At 38.7% G+C, this 19,650-nt stretch overlaps 1 protein-coding gene and 1 long non-coding RNA gene across 3 annotated transcripts in view; one reads left to right on the forward strand and one right to left on the reverse strand.

Moving 5' to 3' along the window:
* Positions 1 to 454: 454 nt before the first annotated feature.
* The window catches only part of LOC140506278 (uncharacterized), a 52,706-nt gene continuing 33,510 nt past the window's right edge, over positions 455 to 19,650 (reverse strand). For both annotated transcript variants that reach the window (XR_011967844.1, XR_011967845.1), the window contains exons 2-3: positions 14,875 to 14,923; positions 455 to 544 (exon numbers count right to left, since the gene is read on the reverse strand). This is a non-coding gene — a long non-coding RNA (uncharacterized lncRNA). The remainder of the gene's footprint in view (positions 545 to 14,874; positions 14,924 to 19,650) is intronic.
* The window catches only part of ACTR3 (actin related protein 3), a 64,387-nt gene continuing 46,999 nt past the window's right edge, over positions 2,263 to 19,650 (forward strand). Inside the window, 4 exon segments of the mRNA XM_072613291.1 lie at positions 2,263 to 2,426; positions 2,428 to 2,596; positions 2,598 to 2,640; positions 2,643 to 2,754. Of these exon segments, the coding sequence (XP_072469392.1) occupies positions 2,263 to 2,426; positions 2,428 to 2,596; positions 2,598 to 2,640; positions 2,643 to 2,754 (488 nt within the window).

The raw sequence follows: 19,650 nt of genomic DNA on the forward strand, positions 1-19,650 counted from the left end.
ATATGTCTTTTCAGGCCTCTCTGAAGTCTTCCTGTTCATCGTTTCTCATAGCACACTAGTATTCCATTACATTCATATACCACAACTTGTTCAGCCATTAACTAATTGATGGGCATCCCCTTGATTTCCAGTTTTTGGCCACCACAAAAAGAGCTGCTGTAAATATTTTTGTACATGTGGGACCCTTTCCCACTTTTATGATCTCTTGGGAATACAGTCCTAGTAGCGATATTGCTGGGTCAAAGGGATAAGGTATTGGAAGTGCCTTTGAGCATATACTCATATTTGATAATTGGTTCTGGTCTGGCAACAGTGTGGTTAACAAGAGGCTCTTTGATTAGATACATAAATAGAACTGGGTTTACCTTCAAAAACTCCAATCATCTTTCGCTTTAACTAATTCTCTTCAGCTTCGTTTTGATGGTTTGATTCCTTCACTGATAGCATCTGGCAAACAACAACCACAATCTGGAGTGGAATTTCATTCTGCCACTGATCTGTGTTCATCCTTCGTTTCTGAAGAATACCTGCCACTGATGAAGATCTGGGAAGGCAAGGTCAATGGCTTATAAAATGGCTCTATGTAAGGACACTTGATTTGTTTCATTTTCATTATATTTAATAAACTATTTAATTACAGCATGTTAATGAATCTGAGGCCTATTATTTTCAGTAATAACCTGACAGATCAGAGCCCAGCTACAGGGTGGGAACTCTTGTGCTGTGTACAGTTACAGATTTCATTCAGGCCCTTTTTACCTCACTCCAGAAATACTGCAATAGAACCTTAACTGGTCTCTCTACCTCCTCTTTCCACTCCAATCCTTTCTTTATATAAAATTTCCATAAGTGCAAGTCTGACTATGTCATTCTCCAACTCAATAAACTCCAGTGGCTCATTACTGTCTCTAGAATCAAGGATAAATTTCTATTTGGCATATACCTTCTCCAGGATTATTACACATGCCTTATGCCCAAGCAAGAGGCACTTAATAAACGCTTGACACTTTCCCCAAACCCCAACACTACAGTATAATAGCGAACACAACAACACATCTCCCATCTCACTGCCTTTGCACAGCTAGGGAATAAATACACTCGTCCTTAACTTTCTCTCTCAGATTCCTTGAGGTTCCTGCAAATACCAGCTCAAGCTCTACCTTATACATGAAGCCTAGCCAGCATGCCAATTGCTAGTGTTTCCCTGCCCTGCTACCTTGTATCAATTTGATGTACTCTAAGATTCTCCAGGACAAACTACTTCATTTGTCTTTGAATCCAGGACGCCTAGCAACCTGTTGGGCACATAGCAGACAATTCATAAAATACTTGCTTAACGATCTCTCTTTACTTTTTTCCTCTCTTTGCACTTCTCTTTCTCTCCCTTTTCTCTTTCTCTGGACAAAATTCCTTATCAGGAAAGTCTAACTATTCCAATGGGAAATTTATCCTTGTCCTGGTGGTGGTGGTCTCCATCATCATCAAAAAGCCTTTAGTGACCAATTTTGTGAGGTGTGGTCCAACCTTGTAAAGCCCATCAGGCCAGACCCGCCCTCTAGGACGTTATTTTAAAGAAGAGACCACAATAATTCAGAGAAATTCAGGAAGAGGGGCTTAACCTGGGGGGGTGGGGGTGGAGTCTGTGAACTTAATTTTCTTTGATAACTATTTCAATATAATTGGTGCCCTCTGTACACCTATTATTTTATGCATTTAATAACATTAGTCCGAGAAGGGGTCCATAGGCTTCACTAGACTATCAAGGTGTCTACGACACAAAAAGGGTTAAGAACCCACGAGTGACAACAGCACACAAACTACACAGTTCAAGCCGCATTTTGCCTCATCCATTTCTCATCCAGTCTCTTTCTATTCTTTTTCCCAATGTGAAAAGTAGCAACAAGCCACGGAAGGCACGTACCACTGGTTTTCTACTAGGATACTTTTTCCTTTGGACACCAGAGAAAAACCTACTCCTCTGTGTCCCCGAGCGGCCCTGCTCGCTTGCCTTCTGAAGACTCGGAGGCTCCCCGGGGGCTGGAAGCGCAGCCGCGCACCGGGACGCTCTCGCCACCTCCAGAACGGAGAATTGAGGAGTAAGAAAAGGAGGCGGCTCCTCACGTTCGTGAGGACCTCTGCTGACTTCCAGCTCCGCCTCCCCTGGAAAACCCGGCCTAGACTCCGCCCCAGCAAGCTCGGACCGGAGCCAGGAACCTGGGTGGGGAAGCGGCCACCGCCTGCGCCCCGCGCGCGCGCGCGCGCATGCTCCTTGGCCTCCTCCTGCCGTGGGGGAGGAAGCTGGGGCCGCGTTCTCCGCTGGGCTGGGCCGGGCCTGGGCGTCAGCGCCGGCGGCCATCTTGGCTTCTCCGAGAAAGGAATTGAGAGGGGAGAAGTTGTAGAGGGGGAGGGCCGGAGTGGGGCGGGGAGAGAGAGCGAGCAGAGCGGGGAGGCGGCCGCGGCGCGCTGGGCGGGGACTGCCGGCCTGACTGACTGGCTGGGTTGCGGAAGTGGAAGCCGCTGGCCGAGGCTGCTGCCCTCCCTCCCGCCCGCCGCTGCCGCTGCCTCAGCTTCCTCTCTGCCTCCCGGGAGCGCGAGGCCGGCCCGGCTGTGGATGGTTAGATAGCCCCCGCCGCCAGCCCCCCGTCCTCCCCGCATCCAGCACGGACCCGACGGCGGCGGCGGCTGCAGCAAGAGGAGGAGGAGGCGGAAGATGGCGGGACGGCTGCCGGCCTGTGTGGTGGACTGTGGCACCGGGTGAGCGGCGGGGACGGGCCCCTTCGGGGACCGAGCCGCGCCGAACGGGGTGCGGGGGGAGTCGGGCGGAGAGGGAAAATGGCGGGGCGAGGGTGTGAGACCGAGAGAGGGTGTGGGGGGAGAGATGAATGGTGCGGGGAGTTGCCGCCGCCGCCGGTTGGGGTGTCAGTCACCGGCTCTGCTGGGCTCGGTAGGGGTGGGGCTCCGGAGAGAGGGACCCTCCCTCGGCTCCCTCCGACCTCGCCCTTTTCGGCCCTGGCCAAGTGTGGGGGGTTGTGGGGGGAGCGAGCACTTAGGGGTTCAGGGTCGGGGGGGTTACAGGGGAAAGGTTCTGGGAGGGCCCCTCACCCCCGCTCCCACCTCCCGAGCTGCCCCTCCCCCATCCCCTCCTCCTGGCTCGGAAGACCTGGGGACCCCTTTGCTTCCCCGAGATCGGGGGGAGGGTCTTCCCCCGGATCCCAAACCCACACCCATTTCTCTCTGGCCCCTCGCCGTCCCTCGCGTCTCTTCGGGAGAGCTTGGGAGAGGAGGGGTGGGGACCGGAGGAAGAGGACTAGACAGAGGGGAGGGGGGGCGAGGGCAAGCCCACGTTGTGGGTTTTGCAAGGTTGCTCTGACAAGACTCATGCCCAGGGTGTGGGTTGGGGAAAGGGAGGAATGCGCTTCCTTCATGGGAATTGAGAGCAGGGTTTAAGGAAAAAAAGAATCAAAACTCGCTTACTAAAACGTCTTCTTCCACCCCCCCCCCCCCCCAAAACCAATCTAGTCTTCTGTAGCGTCCCTTTTCCCTTTTACATATTTTTCAAGGGAACCAAGTCACATTTTAATTTAGAGTGAAAGATGTCATGTGTTACTTCTCTGGTCTGAAAGAAAAAAGTCCCTCAATGAGCAAGCGCGCAGCAACTTCCTTAGTTTTGTCAAAGCTTCTTCCTGCTTTAAATCTTTTATATCCTTATAAGGTAGTTTTCGATTTCAAACCTGAACAAATTACTGGATTTTTTTTTTTAAATTAAGCAAGTTTAGATACGTGGTGGAGTGAGTTGCAGGTGATGAGCATTTTTATGAACTAAAATAAAATGCAATTATGAGCTAGAAAAAGTAACAGAAAACATTAAGTAATTGTAGTCTCTGTTGCAATTTTGTTTTTAAAAAAGAGAAGCTGTCTAGGTGATTGTACAATAAGTGTGGTAAACTCATAAGTATTTTATTGACTAAAATTTGGAATAAAGAAAAAACCTGGCCAGTGTTTGTGAGAGTTTTTAAAAAGTGGATTACAGAACATCTTACATGTTAAACATATTTTGGTTTTAGTAAGTTGTGGTATCTCAAAAGAAGAATAAACTTTTTTTGCTATACTTCTTTGTTTATGTGGTGCTTCATGTTTTCAAAGGCCCTTTTCCCCTCCAGCAAGCCAGACGGTAGATGGTTCAAAGTATTTTTGTCCCTATTTTATGGAAGAGAAAACTGAGGGCCTGCAGTAAAGTGACTTGCCAAAGTTCACACACAACAAAGTAAGTTGTGGAGCCTTGTAGATTATTTTGGAGTCATGTCTTCTTAGTGCAAGTCCATTTCTGTTTCCCATTTTACAGTATTTCTCACCTGTCTGAGACTGACTTGATGGCTTTGAATTCTCAAACATTCTCTTTAACTTTTGATTTCCAATTTTTTTTCTCTTCAGAATTTATTTTTGTTGCAAAGTGTTTATCCTTTTCCTATATAAGGTACTACCTGTTACACTAACATAAGATTTCTTTACCCTGATGTCCACAGTGACTGCTCTAATGACATTTTCAGAAATTTCACTGTTAGAGAAAAACAGCAGAATTCCTAATACAGGACTCTACTTCAAGTGGGCACATAGGGTAGTTCTGTAGCTGAATTTATCTTTTTCTGTTGAAATCTCATTCAGAATGAAAAGTGCTATTAATTTCTATAACATTTCATATCATTGTTGAAGTATCTATGGAATTTTCAAGTTAGATATAGTCCTAGTCTTTTTGTTAATTTTTTTGTAATAATATTTTTGGTTAATTTATGCTGGTTCTGATGAGGCTGAAATTCAGTGTCCTCATATGACCCCATTTTCCAAGGGACAGCCTTGAATTTAACCTGTGTGCTCAGTAGTAAAGATGAGTTTGTTTTGAACTGCAAAAACATTTAATTTTAAAGAAACCTTTCCATGGAAAACTCATATACAAACCTGAGTAACTAGAACTAATTCAAATTTATGAATTACAAAAGGCAAAATCAAGACTTTTATCCTCACTGGATCATAGAATTTGAGTCTTCGCGGGAATCTTAGTGGACATCTCATCCAATCCATAGATGAAAGGAATATCCTTAACATATCTGATAAGATTCAATTCTGCTTGAAAACTTTTGGGGTGGGAAGGAGAAAGGATGGGTCAGGACAATATATCATTTTCAGATGCATTTCATATAACTTGAGCAGTTCCAGCACCTTCAGTCACAATGCTATTTTAAGTAATTTAGTGGTGGGGGTGAATTGAGGTACAACTTTGTGTTTTCATCGTTAATGGAACACCCAGTGTTGAAACTGTCTCCAATACAAATCTGCAGCTTCTCTGAAACTTAGTTTTAGAGAGTTGCCCTGGAGTATTGAGAAGCTGATACAGTAAAGAGCTATGATTCCAGAAATGGAGGACTTGGGTTCAGAATGCATCAAAGAGCTACCTGTGATTGATGTCAGAGGTCTTGGGTTCAAATTTCACCTATGGTACTCTGCTTGATTTCTGACAAGTCATTTTAATCTCATAGAATTTGAGAGCTGGGACTTTGAACCATCCTCAAGTCCAAATTATACACAAAAGGAATTCCCACATAGTTAACAGGTAGTAGATGCTATAAACTCTTCTGTTAAATAGGGAGCTGGACAAAATGGCCTCTAAAGACCTAAGGGTCTCTTTCAGCCCTTCTTCTGTGATCCCATGACCTGTCTACCGCCTCATAGGATGTGTCAAATCCTGGACTTCAATCCAGGTTTTCTCAATTCTAGAGCATATTTTCTAGCCCCGATGTCAGATATTATTTATATAAATATACTATTTAAATGACAATATGTCTGTGTATTATTACTGTTTAGTTAATATTTGACATGAGAGTAGTTATTGGTCTAGTGGAACATCATGTGGATGTGAGTAGAACATCAATAGTCCTAGAATGTGCTCAGGTGTCTGACATACTATAGAGATTCATTTCTTTGGTCTTCTCTCCTGGGAAGTGGAAAACCTTGTTATTTTCACATTTTAGTTTTCATCTGAGGAAAAGACCCTTCTGCAATGCACCACAAAACAAGCATTTTGAAGACACTTTTAAAAAGGAGTTGCCAAGGGCAAATTTTGCCTATTTTATATTATTTTTTTCAAGTTTTAGAGACTTTTAAAAAAAATTAATTTTATCCCATTTGATAGAAATAAAACATACTGAATCAAATTCATCTCTCCATTATGTTAGTTGAGCAAAGCTTGGATCAAAAAAAGAAAAGAGAACTTGAATGTTTTTAGAGACTGAAAAATGTTGTCTTAGAACCAGCAAGATAGAGGAAATTTGCTAGTTCTAACAAAGTAGTACTTTGCCCCTTCTTCCCCACCCCTTTTTTGAGACCAGATTTCTCTATTTCTTCTAGCATGTAAGTGTAGGGGTTACTCAATGCATTACCCCGCTATTGACCATTTTGGAAACTTTGACCTGTTCAGTTTCAGATCTGGCTGGGTGGGCTCATCCCTTCTTAGTCAGTCTGGAGGCCTCCCACTTCTGGGAGCTCATCATATTGGTTAGTCAACAAGCATTTATTGAGCACATGTGTGATAGGCACCGTGCTAAGTACAAGGGATACAAAGAAAGGCAAATACAGTTCCTGTTTTTTTTTTTAAGGAACTTATATTCTGATGTAGAGACAATATGCAAATAAGTATATATTGGTGGCAGACAGTATGGACCCCTAGTCCTTCAGTTTTGGCTCTATGGGGGCTTAGAACTCCAGAACTCAAAGAATCCAGTAGGCTCTGGCTCCCTAAGAAGCAGAGATTACAGACTTGTGCCAACAAGCCTAGCTCTTCATTCTTAACAGTTAAAAATTGGGAACTTTAAGCAGAAGTAACTGACCTTCTACATTAAGAAATAAGCAGCCAGGACTCAAACCACCCTAAAGTTTTATCCATTACAATGGTCATTTTTTAAATCACCCAGAAAAAAGTTAGATAATTCATCTTACATAGTAGTAAAATTAAACTTATGTACTTTTTCTTTGTAGATTAAAATTAGAACACAAAAATATTCTCTATTCTGAGGCTAATTTTTATCAATTACCCAAAGTTTAATTGATAAGAATTAAATTTTTAGAGCTTAGAACATTTGTAAAGTTTTAAATTATTTCCTATATGTATTCAGGATTCTTCAACATTTAAATAAAATAAGACTTTCTAATACTCTTGTTTTACATATCAGTTTTAATTATTAAATTTTTCTTTTTCCTTTTGTTTAGGTCATTTTAAAAATTGTATTAAAAATCTTTTTTCATTGGGTTTAGTACTAGACCTCTGACTCCTTACTTTGGGACTCTTTTCTTTGTTGGAGTAGACAGTGGAGTAGTTTTTTTTTTTTTTTTTGCTTAAGTTATTAAACTTTTCAAATGTATTTAACATTTGAGAATATGCACATTTCTGGGTAGAGTGAAGCATTAAAGAAAAATTCATAAAGGCCTTTTTTTCCCTCCCTTATTGCCATAGTCTTGTTGATTATCTTGTGTGGCGGATAATTCATGAAGTATGGGGTGATGTTAATACAATTTGGAATTCTGAAAAAAAGAAATGCATGTTTGTCTCACATAGTCATAATACAGATTACGAGTAAGCATTAGTAAATGTTTATTGAATGAATGGTCATGTGCTGTCCTTCCATCCCAAAGGACTGAAACATGTGTAGTCTCTTTTGTTGTCATCATTAAATGTATTTTTTTTTTAGTATTTACTTGTGCCTGTGCTGCTTGTTGTAGCTGTTACATAAGTTAGGATAGTGTAGAGTTTTGTCCCCTGCTCTCTAGGAGCTTATATTCAATGAATTCAGGCACCCTTTCTAGTCCATTATGCTCTCTAGTTCTTTCCTCCACCCTAGGTGGAAGGTTTATTTTAGATTGTGTGTATGTTTAGTAAATAAACATTACTACTTTACTCTGGAACTTACCTAAGGAACTTTTTTGCATAGAGTTCTATTTGTTATTTTTAGAATTTTTGGCAATGATGTCCATTAGACTGCAATTGTTTTTACAACTTAGACTTAATCAAAATATAAGTATTTTTAAGGGTTTGATGCCTTAGTTTTTGGGACTTTCTTGTTTGGGTTTTGTTAATGAAAGAATGGAATTTTGGGAAAGAATTTTAAATTGATAATAGATCTTCTTTAGAATTTAGTTATATAAGTAACTTGGTATTTGCAAACCATGCAAAAATGATGCGTTTGTACAGCTGGCAAAAATGGCATTAATTGTAAAGTTGAATTGAGTCTATGCTAAATGCTGCTAATTGCTCTGAAGAGATAAAAAGCATCTAATAACATTTTCCCCATAAAATTACAATCCCAATGAGAATCTGACAGGACTTACATAATGCTATGTGAGAAATTGTCTCTTGCTGAAATATATTCTATAGATAAGTATTATGGGGATTAGGAAGGGAGTAGTAGTAGGCTGGTGTGGTGGTTGTGTGTGTTTGTCCTTCATTGGCAAAGAAGACCATGCCATCAGAGAAATGATGACATGACTTGTATTTGACTTTTTTGAGTGAAGGAGGGCTGGTGTGGTTAAGGTTTACTGATAGAGGAAGGGGTTTGGTTTGAGCCTTAGATTTGGGTACTTGTAAATTCAAAGGAAAGTTGTGAACAAAGAAAGATAAGAAGGTTCCTAGAGTCTTCTTGTGTTTGCTCTTCATTCTCAAAGAGGACCATGACATCAAAATGATGACATGACTTGCAGTTGACTTTGATTTGAGTGAGGGAGGGCTGTGTGTAAGGTCCCCAGCCTCACTTTCTCCTCCTGAGCCATCTGGGTCCAGTGGCCTGATACTCATCAGGACAATTGGTGACGGCCCAGGATGCAATGTGGGCCCTTGGCCATTTTAGGCTAAGGTCTTAACCTGATTCTCATTTTAAGTGAGATACACTCCTTCAGTGAATAGGCCTCTTTTAGTGGTTGCACAAGGGATGGCCCCTTTTAATAAAACCAAAAAAAAGTCATGAAAAATATCAAATTGAGAGGGGAAGACCCTCAGGGTTCCTGGGTAAAAGAGAAACAGTTTTTGAAAGGACCAACTGACATGAAGAATATATATTGTTGGAAAGTTGTAAGGGATAAATTTGATAGCAAGGTTATTGAAGTCCCTAATTGCCAGTAAAGATTTGAATTTGATTATGTGGGGTCTTTATAAGTACTTGAGAAAAATTGACATTACAAAAGTGGAGTTTAAGGAAAATTAATGTGGCAGAAGAGTGCAGGGTCGATTGGATGAGATGGGAGGGAAGTGGGGTAAGTGGAGAGAGAGACTTAGGTATTCACAGTATTTCAGAGAAATACTACAGAAGAAAGACCTAGTTAATATGGTGACAGAAGAAATAGACCAGGAATCAATCAGGGAGATATTTTAAAGCTAAAAATAAACAGTGCTTGGTTATGGTTTGTATATGATAAAAAGGATTTTGTGATTTTAAAACCTCTTTTTTTTTTTTTTTAAAAGCAAATCAGGAAACTGAGACTTAAAGAAGATCCAAAGATTTAGAACCTAGAGAGAATGGCTAGGTGGAATGGCAGGTAGCATGAAGGAATGTGAGACATAAGTTATAAAGTTTGTGATCATATGTGAAAAGAAGCCCTCGATTAAGGTTTAGCTTTGCTGATAATGATTCATGTCCAATACTAGTTGTGCATGAATTTCCAAATAACCTATCAGAAGAAATACAAGGTCTAGGAATTTGGAGGACAAAAGAAGTGTGCTTTTCCTGTTGGGTTTAGAGTATTAGTTATTGATTCAGTACGTAGAAGCTAGGCACCGTTCTTTTTTTCTCCCTATCTAGCATACTAGAAATACAGTGGACTCATTCAATAACCAGAATCTCTTTATAATAAAAACCATTTTGGAAAGTGTCGTGAAAGAATTTTACTTATTTACTTGAAAGCTCAAGAAATGGCATTATTGATATAGAATGTAGTCAGAAGCATACAGACAAGGATAAGTTCCTTAATAAAGTGATTAAATGTGAGGAATAGTGAAATTCCTGGATTATTAGGTTTATTTTAAATTTAGTTCTTCCAGGTAACATAATTGAATGAACCTTTGATCGCACATGTTTACTTCTCTAGCAATGTTGATTGCAACTTATCCTAAATGATTTTTATTTATATCTTTCTTACTCATTAGAGGATCTTCTCTACCTACCCTAAATCTCTCCATTGCTTTTTGGGTCACCTCAGATTTTCTTCAGAAACTGTGTTATTCCTTATTTGAAGCCTTGTATGTGTACACACACACACACACACACACACACATACACACACACATTCACACATTCACGCATTCACACATACACATATAAAAACAGTGGGAAAATACTGGTCTTGAAAAGGTGGGTTTTGTGTTGGGAAGCGGCTTGTCTCAAGTTTCTCCCCATTCCAATCCATCATCCACTCGGCTGGTTTAGGATCTGACCATGTCATCTCTCTACTCAGTAAATTCTAGTAACTCCCTATTATTCTAGTTTCAAATATAAAAGCCTCTTGGCATTTACAGCTCATTTTAAACTGACTACTTTCTGTCTTTCCATTCTTATATTTAAGTCTAATCCGGTTACACTACTTTACATGTATTCTTCTCATATGATAGACCCATCTGTTGTCCTTGTGCTTTTGCACCACTTGTGCCCTCTTGCTAGAATTCCTTCCCTCCTTCCATATTCCTCTTATCTTCCCTGGCTTCCTTCAAGTTCTAGCTCAAATCCCACCTTCTGTATTAGGCATTTCTGGGTCCCTTCAGTTGCTGCTTTCTTCCCCTCTGAGATTTCTTACCATCTACTCTGTATATATTTTATATGTGCTTATTAATTACATGCTGTTTCTCCCATTTGATTGTGAGTTGCTTAAGGAGAAGGACAGTTTTTGCCTTTGTGTCTTTTGTACAGTGCCTGGCACATAGGAAGTGATTTATAAATGCTTTTTGATGGTTTGATTTTCATCATTGAAGTATTGTGCAATTTCCCAAATGCATTTCAGCTTGCTTTTTTAATCTTCTATTTAATTATCTATTGGCCCATTCTTTATCTTTCTACAGTAACTATCCAAGATGGATGTACTGATAGATAGTCTTACTGGATTGCGCATACAGTTGAATGTCTGGGCAACGAGCAGAGCCTTTTCAATCTCCTTTGCTGAATCTTCATTCAGATTACTTTCTCTAATCAGAAGTGTCTCACAGGGTTCTATCCTGTACTCTTTTCTTTTCTCCTTCTTTGCTACTTAATTTAGTAATCTCATTAGCTCCCATGGATTAATTATCTCTGTTGATGTTCACAAATCTACCTATCTTAACCAATCTCAGAACTTCAGCTGTATTTCAGACTTGAACTGGATGTCCACTGACATCTTAAACTCAACATGTCTAAAACAGAACTAATTTCCCCCTCTAAACCCTCTCCCTTTCCAAGCTTCTCTGTTACTGTAGAGAGTATCACTATCTTCCCATTCCCCCAAGCTTGAAACTTAGATTTCATCCTTGACTCTTAACTATCTCTCTCTCCTCCAACCATATCAAGTCTGTTGCCAAGGCCTATAAATTTCATCTTTTCAACATCTCTAAAATGCTTGCCCTTTTTTTCCTCTGACAATACTTCCATTCTGGTATAGGTCCTTATCACCTCATGCCTGGAGTATTTCAATAACTTGTTGGTGCATCTGCCTGCATCAAGTCTCTCCCTACTTCAGTCCATCCTCCATCCAGCTTCCAGTGATTTTTACTAAAGACATAGCTTAAAGGTCTGAGTATGTAAATATTTCCTCTCTCCCCTCCACTGCCCCCCCCCCCCCCCCAAAAGGAAAATACAACTCCAGTGGCTCTCAGTTATCTCCAGGATCAAATACAAAATGATACTTGTCAAAGCCCTTCATACCTTAGCTTCGTCCTACCTTTTTAGTCTTCTTACACCTATTCGCTACCATGGACTATTTTTCTATCCAGTGAAACTGGCTTCCTTGCTGTCCCATGAACTCACATCTCTTGGCTGCAGGCATTTTCTCTGGTGGTCCTCCATGACTGGAATGCTTTCCCTCATCTCTGCTTACTGGCTTCTCTGAAGCTTCAACTAACATTTCATCTTTCTTAACCCTTCCCTCTCTAATGCTTTCCCTCTCTAAATTATTTAATATTTCTCCTTTGTATAGCTTGTTTGTATGTATTCATTTGCTCGTTGGTGCCCCTGCTAGGTTGTGAGTTCTTGTGGCCAAGGACTATCTTTTTCCTTGTGTATCCCTAAGTACCTGGGACAGGGCCTGGAATATAGTGAACATTTAAATGTTTATTGACTAACTAACTGACCATTTGATTTTTCTTGAATGGATTTTTAAATTCTCTTTTGAATGATAAGTTTATTAAGTGCTCCTCCTTTATGCGTTTGACCCAACCAAACCTTGTAGTGGTGAGAGGGGAGAGAATTTACATTAAGAAAAAAGGAGCTCAGTTGAAGCTCAGTGTGATATGTTTGAGATTCTGTATTGTATGTCTGCTATTGTGTGGTGCAAATGAAAAATGAATGTTGAACCTCCAGAAGACTTGTTAATAAGAAATGCAACATTCTGTGGATTCTAGTATAGACTACTTTAAAAATAAACATAATATTCAAACAAATGTACTATTTATCTCAGTGATTTAAATCTCATCATTTTTTAATATACTGAAATTTTTTCATCCTATACATCTGTTGGTAAGCAGTGTTAAATGAATAAGAGCAATTTTCAAAATACCTCATGAAAATTTCAAGGTAATCTAAAGTGGACATGACTTTTATTTGTAGTTACTTTGGGTATTCCTAACAACAGTTAAAATTGTAGGCCAAATGTGTAATGAGTGACTACCCATCTTGAATAATTATTTTTAAAAATCTCATTATCCTTAGACCTAGATTTAGTATAAATATAGAACACATAGGGAGCCTACTCACCACTAGGTTAATTTTTATTAATTTTGATCTCTTGAGTTGTTAGGATAATTTTGCCAGCTTGAACATTGAGAAATTATTTTACAACTAAATATTAGTTACATTGGACTCTGCTGGTTGTTAATACTACACTAATAGTTAATGTAGTATAATAAAGGATAGTTATAAAGGATCAATTTGAATGAAGAAAATTGACACCTTTAATTTTGATCTGAAATTTTTTTGTCATTCATCTCTCAAGTGGACATCCTCAAACACAGAAAAAGGTTATAAAGATGAAAAGACACTTCAATTCTTCAAGGATATGCAATTTTGTCAGTGTGATTTCTTGGCACTCATTGCAGCTGCTTTATTGATTGCTATATGGTATTGCTTTGGGAAAAAAAATGAATCAGTTGGGTGAAATTGGTAATGAGTATTCAAAATGAGAACAGTAGGATGATTTCTTTTTGGGGATCCTGGAGTACTATATTGATTTATTTACAGTATGCCTCATTTCTCTAATAGGGGCTTCCTACTTTTCCCACATTTTTTTCTGACTCTTCCATAGGCTCTCTTCTTAAGGATGTTGTAATGATTATAGTATCAATGACCTGTCAGAGATATGAGAAGGTAATTGTGTTTGATCATGGAATTTGGGATGACTAGTTTAAGAAAATAGTTTGATGTGATTATTACCAGGTCTTCCAGGAGAATATTCATTTTTCTTTTGCATCATAACAATATGCTTCTTTTTTTCAACAGATGTGTAATACAGAATTTCAAATGGATCATGCTGGGCTTCATCCAAGATTCCCAAGTAATTTTTTAAACCATAAATTCTTTATGATGAACTTTGGTTCTGTAGGGTCAGGTTTTATTAATACATAGAGTCTTTTGGATACTTTTATTTTTAGGTCTACTAGAGAGAAGGAAAGAAGTCAAAAGTGAAAAGAAAAGATCAGTGTTTTCCTTTCCCAAGAGAATTTGCCATTGTGATTTAAGATCAGAGATAAAACATGATGTAGAGGAAGTTAAGTTGAAGTGGAAATCAGAGGTTCAAATCCCAGCTTTTCTACTTAATGCTTGTATGACTTTGAGCAAGTCACCTAACCTCTGTAGGAATGATCTGTAATTGATGGTGGTTGAATCAAGTGGCCTCTAATGTCCACTCTAGCTCTGAATCTATAATTCTGTGATTAATTGGAAATGTTCATACTTTACATTGTTACCTTTCAAAGGTGGTGTAATCACTGATTTATAGGTTTTGGATATAGATGATGGAATTGCAGATCTTTTTTTTCTAGTCTTATTGTATTGAAAAATAAGATTTACAGACAATTATCAGAGACTTCTGTGTCACGTTACCAAACAACATAGAAGATGAGACAATTTCTTAGATTCTTAAGATGTCTGAAACTAGGAATTTTACATAAGAGATAAAGCAATTTCAACTGTCCAGGATACTAAGAATGCTAATGAGATACAGGAAGTTACTACCTTAAAAATACTAACAAATTGTCTCTATGGCCTTTTGCTGAGTGTGAAGGGGGTTGGGAGGAGGCAGCAACTTCTTGATGGTGTAGAGAAATTCTGGGCTCAAATGAGAGAGGAAAGAAAATATAGGAGACAGGAACAACTCAGGAGCTTTGTGTGTTGAGGGTAAATTTTCTTCTATAGTCAACAAGCATTTATTAAGCGACTGCTATGTGCTAGACACTTCTAAGCACTGAGGATGCAAGGACCACATTTATACATTGTTTGACCTTAAGAAGCTTTACATTCTCAGGGAAGAGATAGCATGTATTGGTATATTTAAAATTCAGCCTTGGTAGATAGAAACATCCCTGTGAGGAAGCTAGATGATATGGTAAATAGAGCACTGGACTTAAAATTAGGAAACCTTAAGAATTGTGCCTCAGTTACTTACTGGCTGTTGGACCTTGATCCTCCTTGGGCTTCCGACTCAATTTCCTCATCTGTAAAATGAGAATAATACCACCTGTCTTATAGAGTCATTTTGAGGAACAAATAAGATAATATATGTAAACTTGAAAGCACTATGTAAATGTTATTATTTCATTATTATTGTGTAACCTTAGTGGAGATGATACACGCAGCTAGGGTGGGGAGAGTCTCATTGTAGTGGGGAGAAACTATAAGAAAGACTGCAAAAGGATGATTCTTGATATTAGTCTTAAGTAAACCAAGGGATTCTGAGTGGTTGAGGTGCGGAGGGAGAGTACGTATAGGGGACAGCCAGTGCAAAATTACAAGAGAGTATGTGAGGAGCAGCAAATAGACCAAATAGGACTGGATTGTAAAGTGTGTGAAGGGAAGTAATATGTAAGAAGACTGGAAAATTAGGAGGTAGGTTGTGAAGAACTTTCAGTGCCAAGCAGAAGTTTACATTTGTTCCTAAAGTTAATAGGGAGCCACTGGAGTTTGAGGGACAGGGCATTGTCAGCCTGTGCTTTAAGAAAATTTGCTTTGGTGATACTGTGGAGGATGAGTTAGCAACGGGGGGAGACTTCAGGCAGGGAGACCAGTTAAGAGGCTAATGCAGTGTTCTAGAGCCTGACCTAAAGTGATGGCTGTATGAGATTGAATGAATGAATTATTTGAATGAATGAATTAAAAAAAGTGTTAAGCTTTTAATCTCTTCCAAGCACTGTACTACTAAGTGTTAGGGGTACAAATAGAAAAGTAAGACAGTATTTCCAGGAGTTCACATTCTAATAATTCCAACACATAGGAAAGATTTCAGCTTCAAGTCAGATGGAAAGATGATGATCCTTAGTTTACAGAGGCAAAACAGATAGTAATGCCTCTTTAATGTCATTTCTGTTGATAAAATCATATTGCTTTTTGATGTTCAACCGTTTGACAGTGTCATGTACTTTATTTGCATGACCTTTTCTGAGTCTTCAGTAGCTGTTGCTTCAGCACCTGTAAGAGCCTGGACTAAGATGTTTCTGAGAGATGTGGAGAGAAAATTCACAAAATTTGTCAGCTGAATGGATATATGGGATAATGGAGGCAATCTGCTGGAGAAGCTGAGAAGTAAATGGTGTTAAAGGTACAAGTAGGGAGATTGGTCTTGGCAATAGTGATTCATCTCTTCAGAGATTAAACTAAAGTGGGAGATAAGTAGGGTCTGGTATCAAGGAATGTGAGAGGAGAGGGGAGAAGAGAAAGTTTCAGTGGAATGGTCTCAGTTTTTTTCAGTGAGCTAAGAAGGTAGAGAGAGGAAGTACAGTAGGAAGTTTGAGGAGAAGAGAGGTTTAGAAAAGCCATAAATAAATAAATGGGATAAAAGATCACCAAGGGAGGAGGAGGATTACTTTGCTGCTATGAGAGCCTAGTGGAGAATACCTAATAATAAATATGGCTTTGTGACTTCTCCCAGCTCTGTACTAAAGCATGTTGGGAGTAATCTAGTATTAGAGTTTGGTAGAATATGATCTGTAAAAGGACAAAAGAGTTAAAGGATTAGAACTGCTTCATCAAGAGTTCAAGATTGGAAAATACTGTGGGATGGAAGAATTGGAAGTCAGGATGAGGACAGAAAGTAGATTTAGGAGTAATTAAAGCATAAGAAGAGATGGAATGACAGAAGATTATGATCGGATAAAGGAATTTCAGGGTTTTTTGGTACATGGAAGTAGCATACTTATGTGTGATAGCATGATCAAGGTATACCTGTCCTTATTGTATTATAAGCTGAAGTGAAGTGGAGGAATAGGTAATGAGAGGTTAGTGGATGGAGTAAAATTTTTGTTTTATTTTGATATCTTATTAAAATACCACCAGAGGTTCCTTTGAGTTAATAAGCACTGTATATATGTATGTATGTGTGTATGTATATGTACAAGTAAGCACCTGGGAAGTTTATGGGACTAATAGATGTTTGGGCATTATAATTAGTTCAGTGAAATTGTTTTCTTAGTAACAGTTGAGACCAGCTGTATGGGAAGAAGTGCATTTCAAAAGGTAAGATAGGCTGGAGGAGTTGGGGGTACAGCATTGGAAGTTTTTAGAGCAATATAGGGCATTGGTTAGGCACTGTTTCTAGGTATAGAGAGCTACCCTGTTAGTTGGAAAGACTTGAGTTCACTTCCTACCTCTGATAACTGTTAGCTTTTCCACAGACCCTGTTGCTTAACCTCTCAGTGAAATAGGCAACTGCCTAAGATTGAAATTACAGATCTGCATTAGCAGATGAAATTACTGATCTCATTGAAAAAAAGACATTAATTGGGGAAGGGGACCTAAGGGTATAGGAAGTTGCTAAGGACAAATTGAGAATTTCAAAATTTAACTTTTGCCCAGGAAATTTCATGCTTCTTTGTTCTAGGCATTATATCTATTTAAAAGTTTCCCTGACCAATATAATTTCACATTTACATGTTTAACACATTGTAATTAATTTTACACTAAAATAAGATTTTTTTTTTGTGAGGAAGGGCTTTCAGCCAGTCTTAGGAATTGAACCCATTTTAGCCCCCTGTACATAGTTGGAGTCCTAGTGTATTACTCCAGTTTCAAAATATCACAGAGAAATGTTAAATATTTTATTCATTTAGTTTACTGATAAGGTCAGTGCCCCCATGTATAACTATCCTTTGAAAAATAGTCATCAAATCAGCTAGGTGGTGCAGTGGATAAAACATTGAAGTTGGAGTAAGGAGATATTGGGCAAGTCAGCCTCTCTCAGTTTGTTTCCTCATTTGTAAAGTGGGGATAATAATAACCTTCCAGAGTTGTAAGGATAATAAAATGATATGTTTGTCAAGTGAGTTGTGAGGATAAAATAATGTATATTTGTCAAGTGCTTTGTAAACCTTAAGGTGCTATATAAATGATAGCTATCATCAGTAATTATTATCTAATTATTCCACCTCACTTTTGGAAGCCTTTAGGAAGCTTGAGGATTCTTGCCCTGATGTCCCTTTCAGCTTTGAAATTTTGGCAGGATTTGGAGTAAGGGAGATGGACCCCAACTAAAAGGTTAAAAAAATTTTAACCCAGCACCTTAAATCTCAGCATGACCATTGCCAGTATTCCTAAGATTCTTGAAGAAACTCAAAGGAGTACATGTAAGGCCTGAGTAGGCATCTGGGAGATTTGACTTTTAAGCTCAGCACCAGCAAAAAAGAGTTATCCTATTCTTTCCACTTGCTAATGTAAGGTTTTAAAATTTTCTATTGTTCTGTTCCTTTGTTTATATTGATTATAAATTCCTTAGATATATAGACTTTTTAGACGGATATTTTCTGCACTTCTGAGAGTTGTTATCTCCAGGTAGATCTTAATCTAGAGGTAAAGAGATTCTTGAAAAAAGTTTTGCTAATTTTTTTTTTTTTTGTCATAATGCCACTGGATTATCTGCCTCCCTCAACCTTGGGAGATCCAATTTACTGTGTTTGCTTTTTTAGTATCAAGCTAGCCTCCTTTCTCTCATTTCTGTCTCTTATACGCTCACCTTTATTTGGTCACTCTGCTTTGTTCTACCATATTTTACTTGCAAATTAAATTCTCAGTTTTCCAATCTCTTGAACTGTAGTCCTGAATCTCCAAACTGACTTTTGTTTGGGTTCACATGCTTTGATGCTTAGTTGTGTGACCTTGGGCAAGTCATTTAACTGCTGAGCCTCAGATTCCTCATTTGTAAAATTGGGATAACAAAATCTATAGAACCTGACAGGGTTATTATATTGCTAATATGATATAAACTCTGAAGAGATTGTAAACTTTAAGGTGGTGTACAAATGTGATAGTTATCATGGTGATTTCCTCATGAATGTCTCATCAGTAACTCAGACTTGGGATTCAGAGCTTGAGATTCAGAGAAAAATGATTTATTTCAAGTCCAGAACCTTCATTTTACAGATGAGGAAAATAAGGTCTAGAGAAATTAAGTGACTTGTTCTGTCCTTCACATTTTATCTGTTCCTAGTCACCTAGGTTCATTATCTAGTCCTCCTTGACAAGCAAGTGTTAAAATCTTGTAAATTCTCCCTTTACAGCATCGTTCACATCTTCACTCACTGGAGACTACTCTAATTCAGGCCCTCATCATTACTCAACCTGGACTATGTTATAATAGCATCCTAATTAGTCTTATCTTTCCTTTTCTTAATCCCTCAACAACTGTCAAAATCTTTCTAAGGCATAGATCTGATCATAGTTACTCTGCCTAGAAATCTTCTGTAGTTTTCTATTGCCTCTGGGAAAAAATATAAACTCTTTAGCCTGGCATCTAAAAAAAAAAATCAATGTTTATCGATGCCTTCTCCCTCTCAGAAAAGAAGGAGAGGGAAAGCAGTTCAAAAAACACAACTAAGACATCAGAAAAATCACCCATATTTTCCTTGTGCATTGAAGTGGGGAGAAAAGGAGATACTTTCTCATATCTCTTTGGACCAAGCTTTGTTTTTCTTTTTCTTTTTCTTTTTCCATTAATGTTGTAGATATTTTTCTGGTTCTTCCTTACTTTTCCATCAGTTCATGTAAATCTTCCTATTCTTTATATTTATCAATTTTTTTTTTGTTTTACAGCACAGTACAGTAATTCCATCACATTAATGTACCAGAACTGTTTTAGCCATTTGCCTTTCAATGAGCTACTTTTTTCTGGTTCTTTGCAACAACAACAACAATAAGTGTTGCTAGGTGTATATATCATTAGCCTCTTTGAGGTATA

Source organism: Notamacropus eugenii, chromosome 5, assembly GCF_028372415.1.
Source record: "Notamacropus eugenii isolate mMacEug1 chromosome 5, mMacEug1.pri_v2, whole genome shotgun sequence".
Taxonomy (NCBI): Eukaryota; Metazoa; Chordata; class Mammalia; order Diprotodontia; family Macropodidae; genus Notamacropus; species Notamacropus eugenii.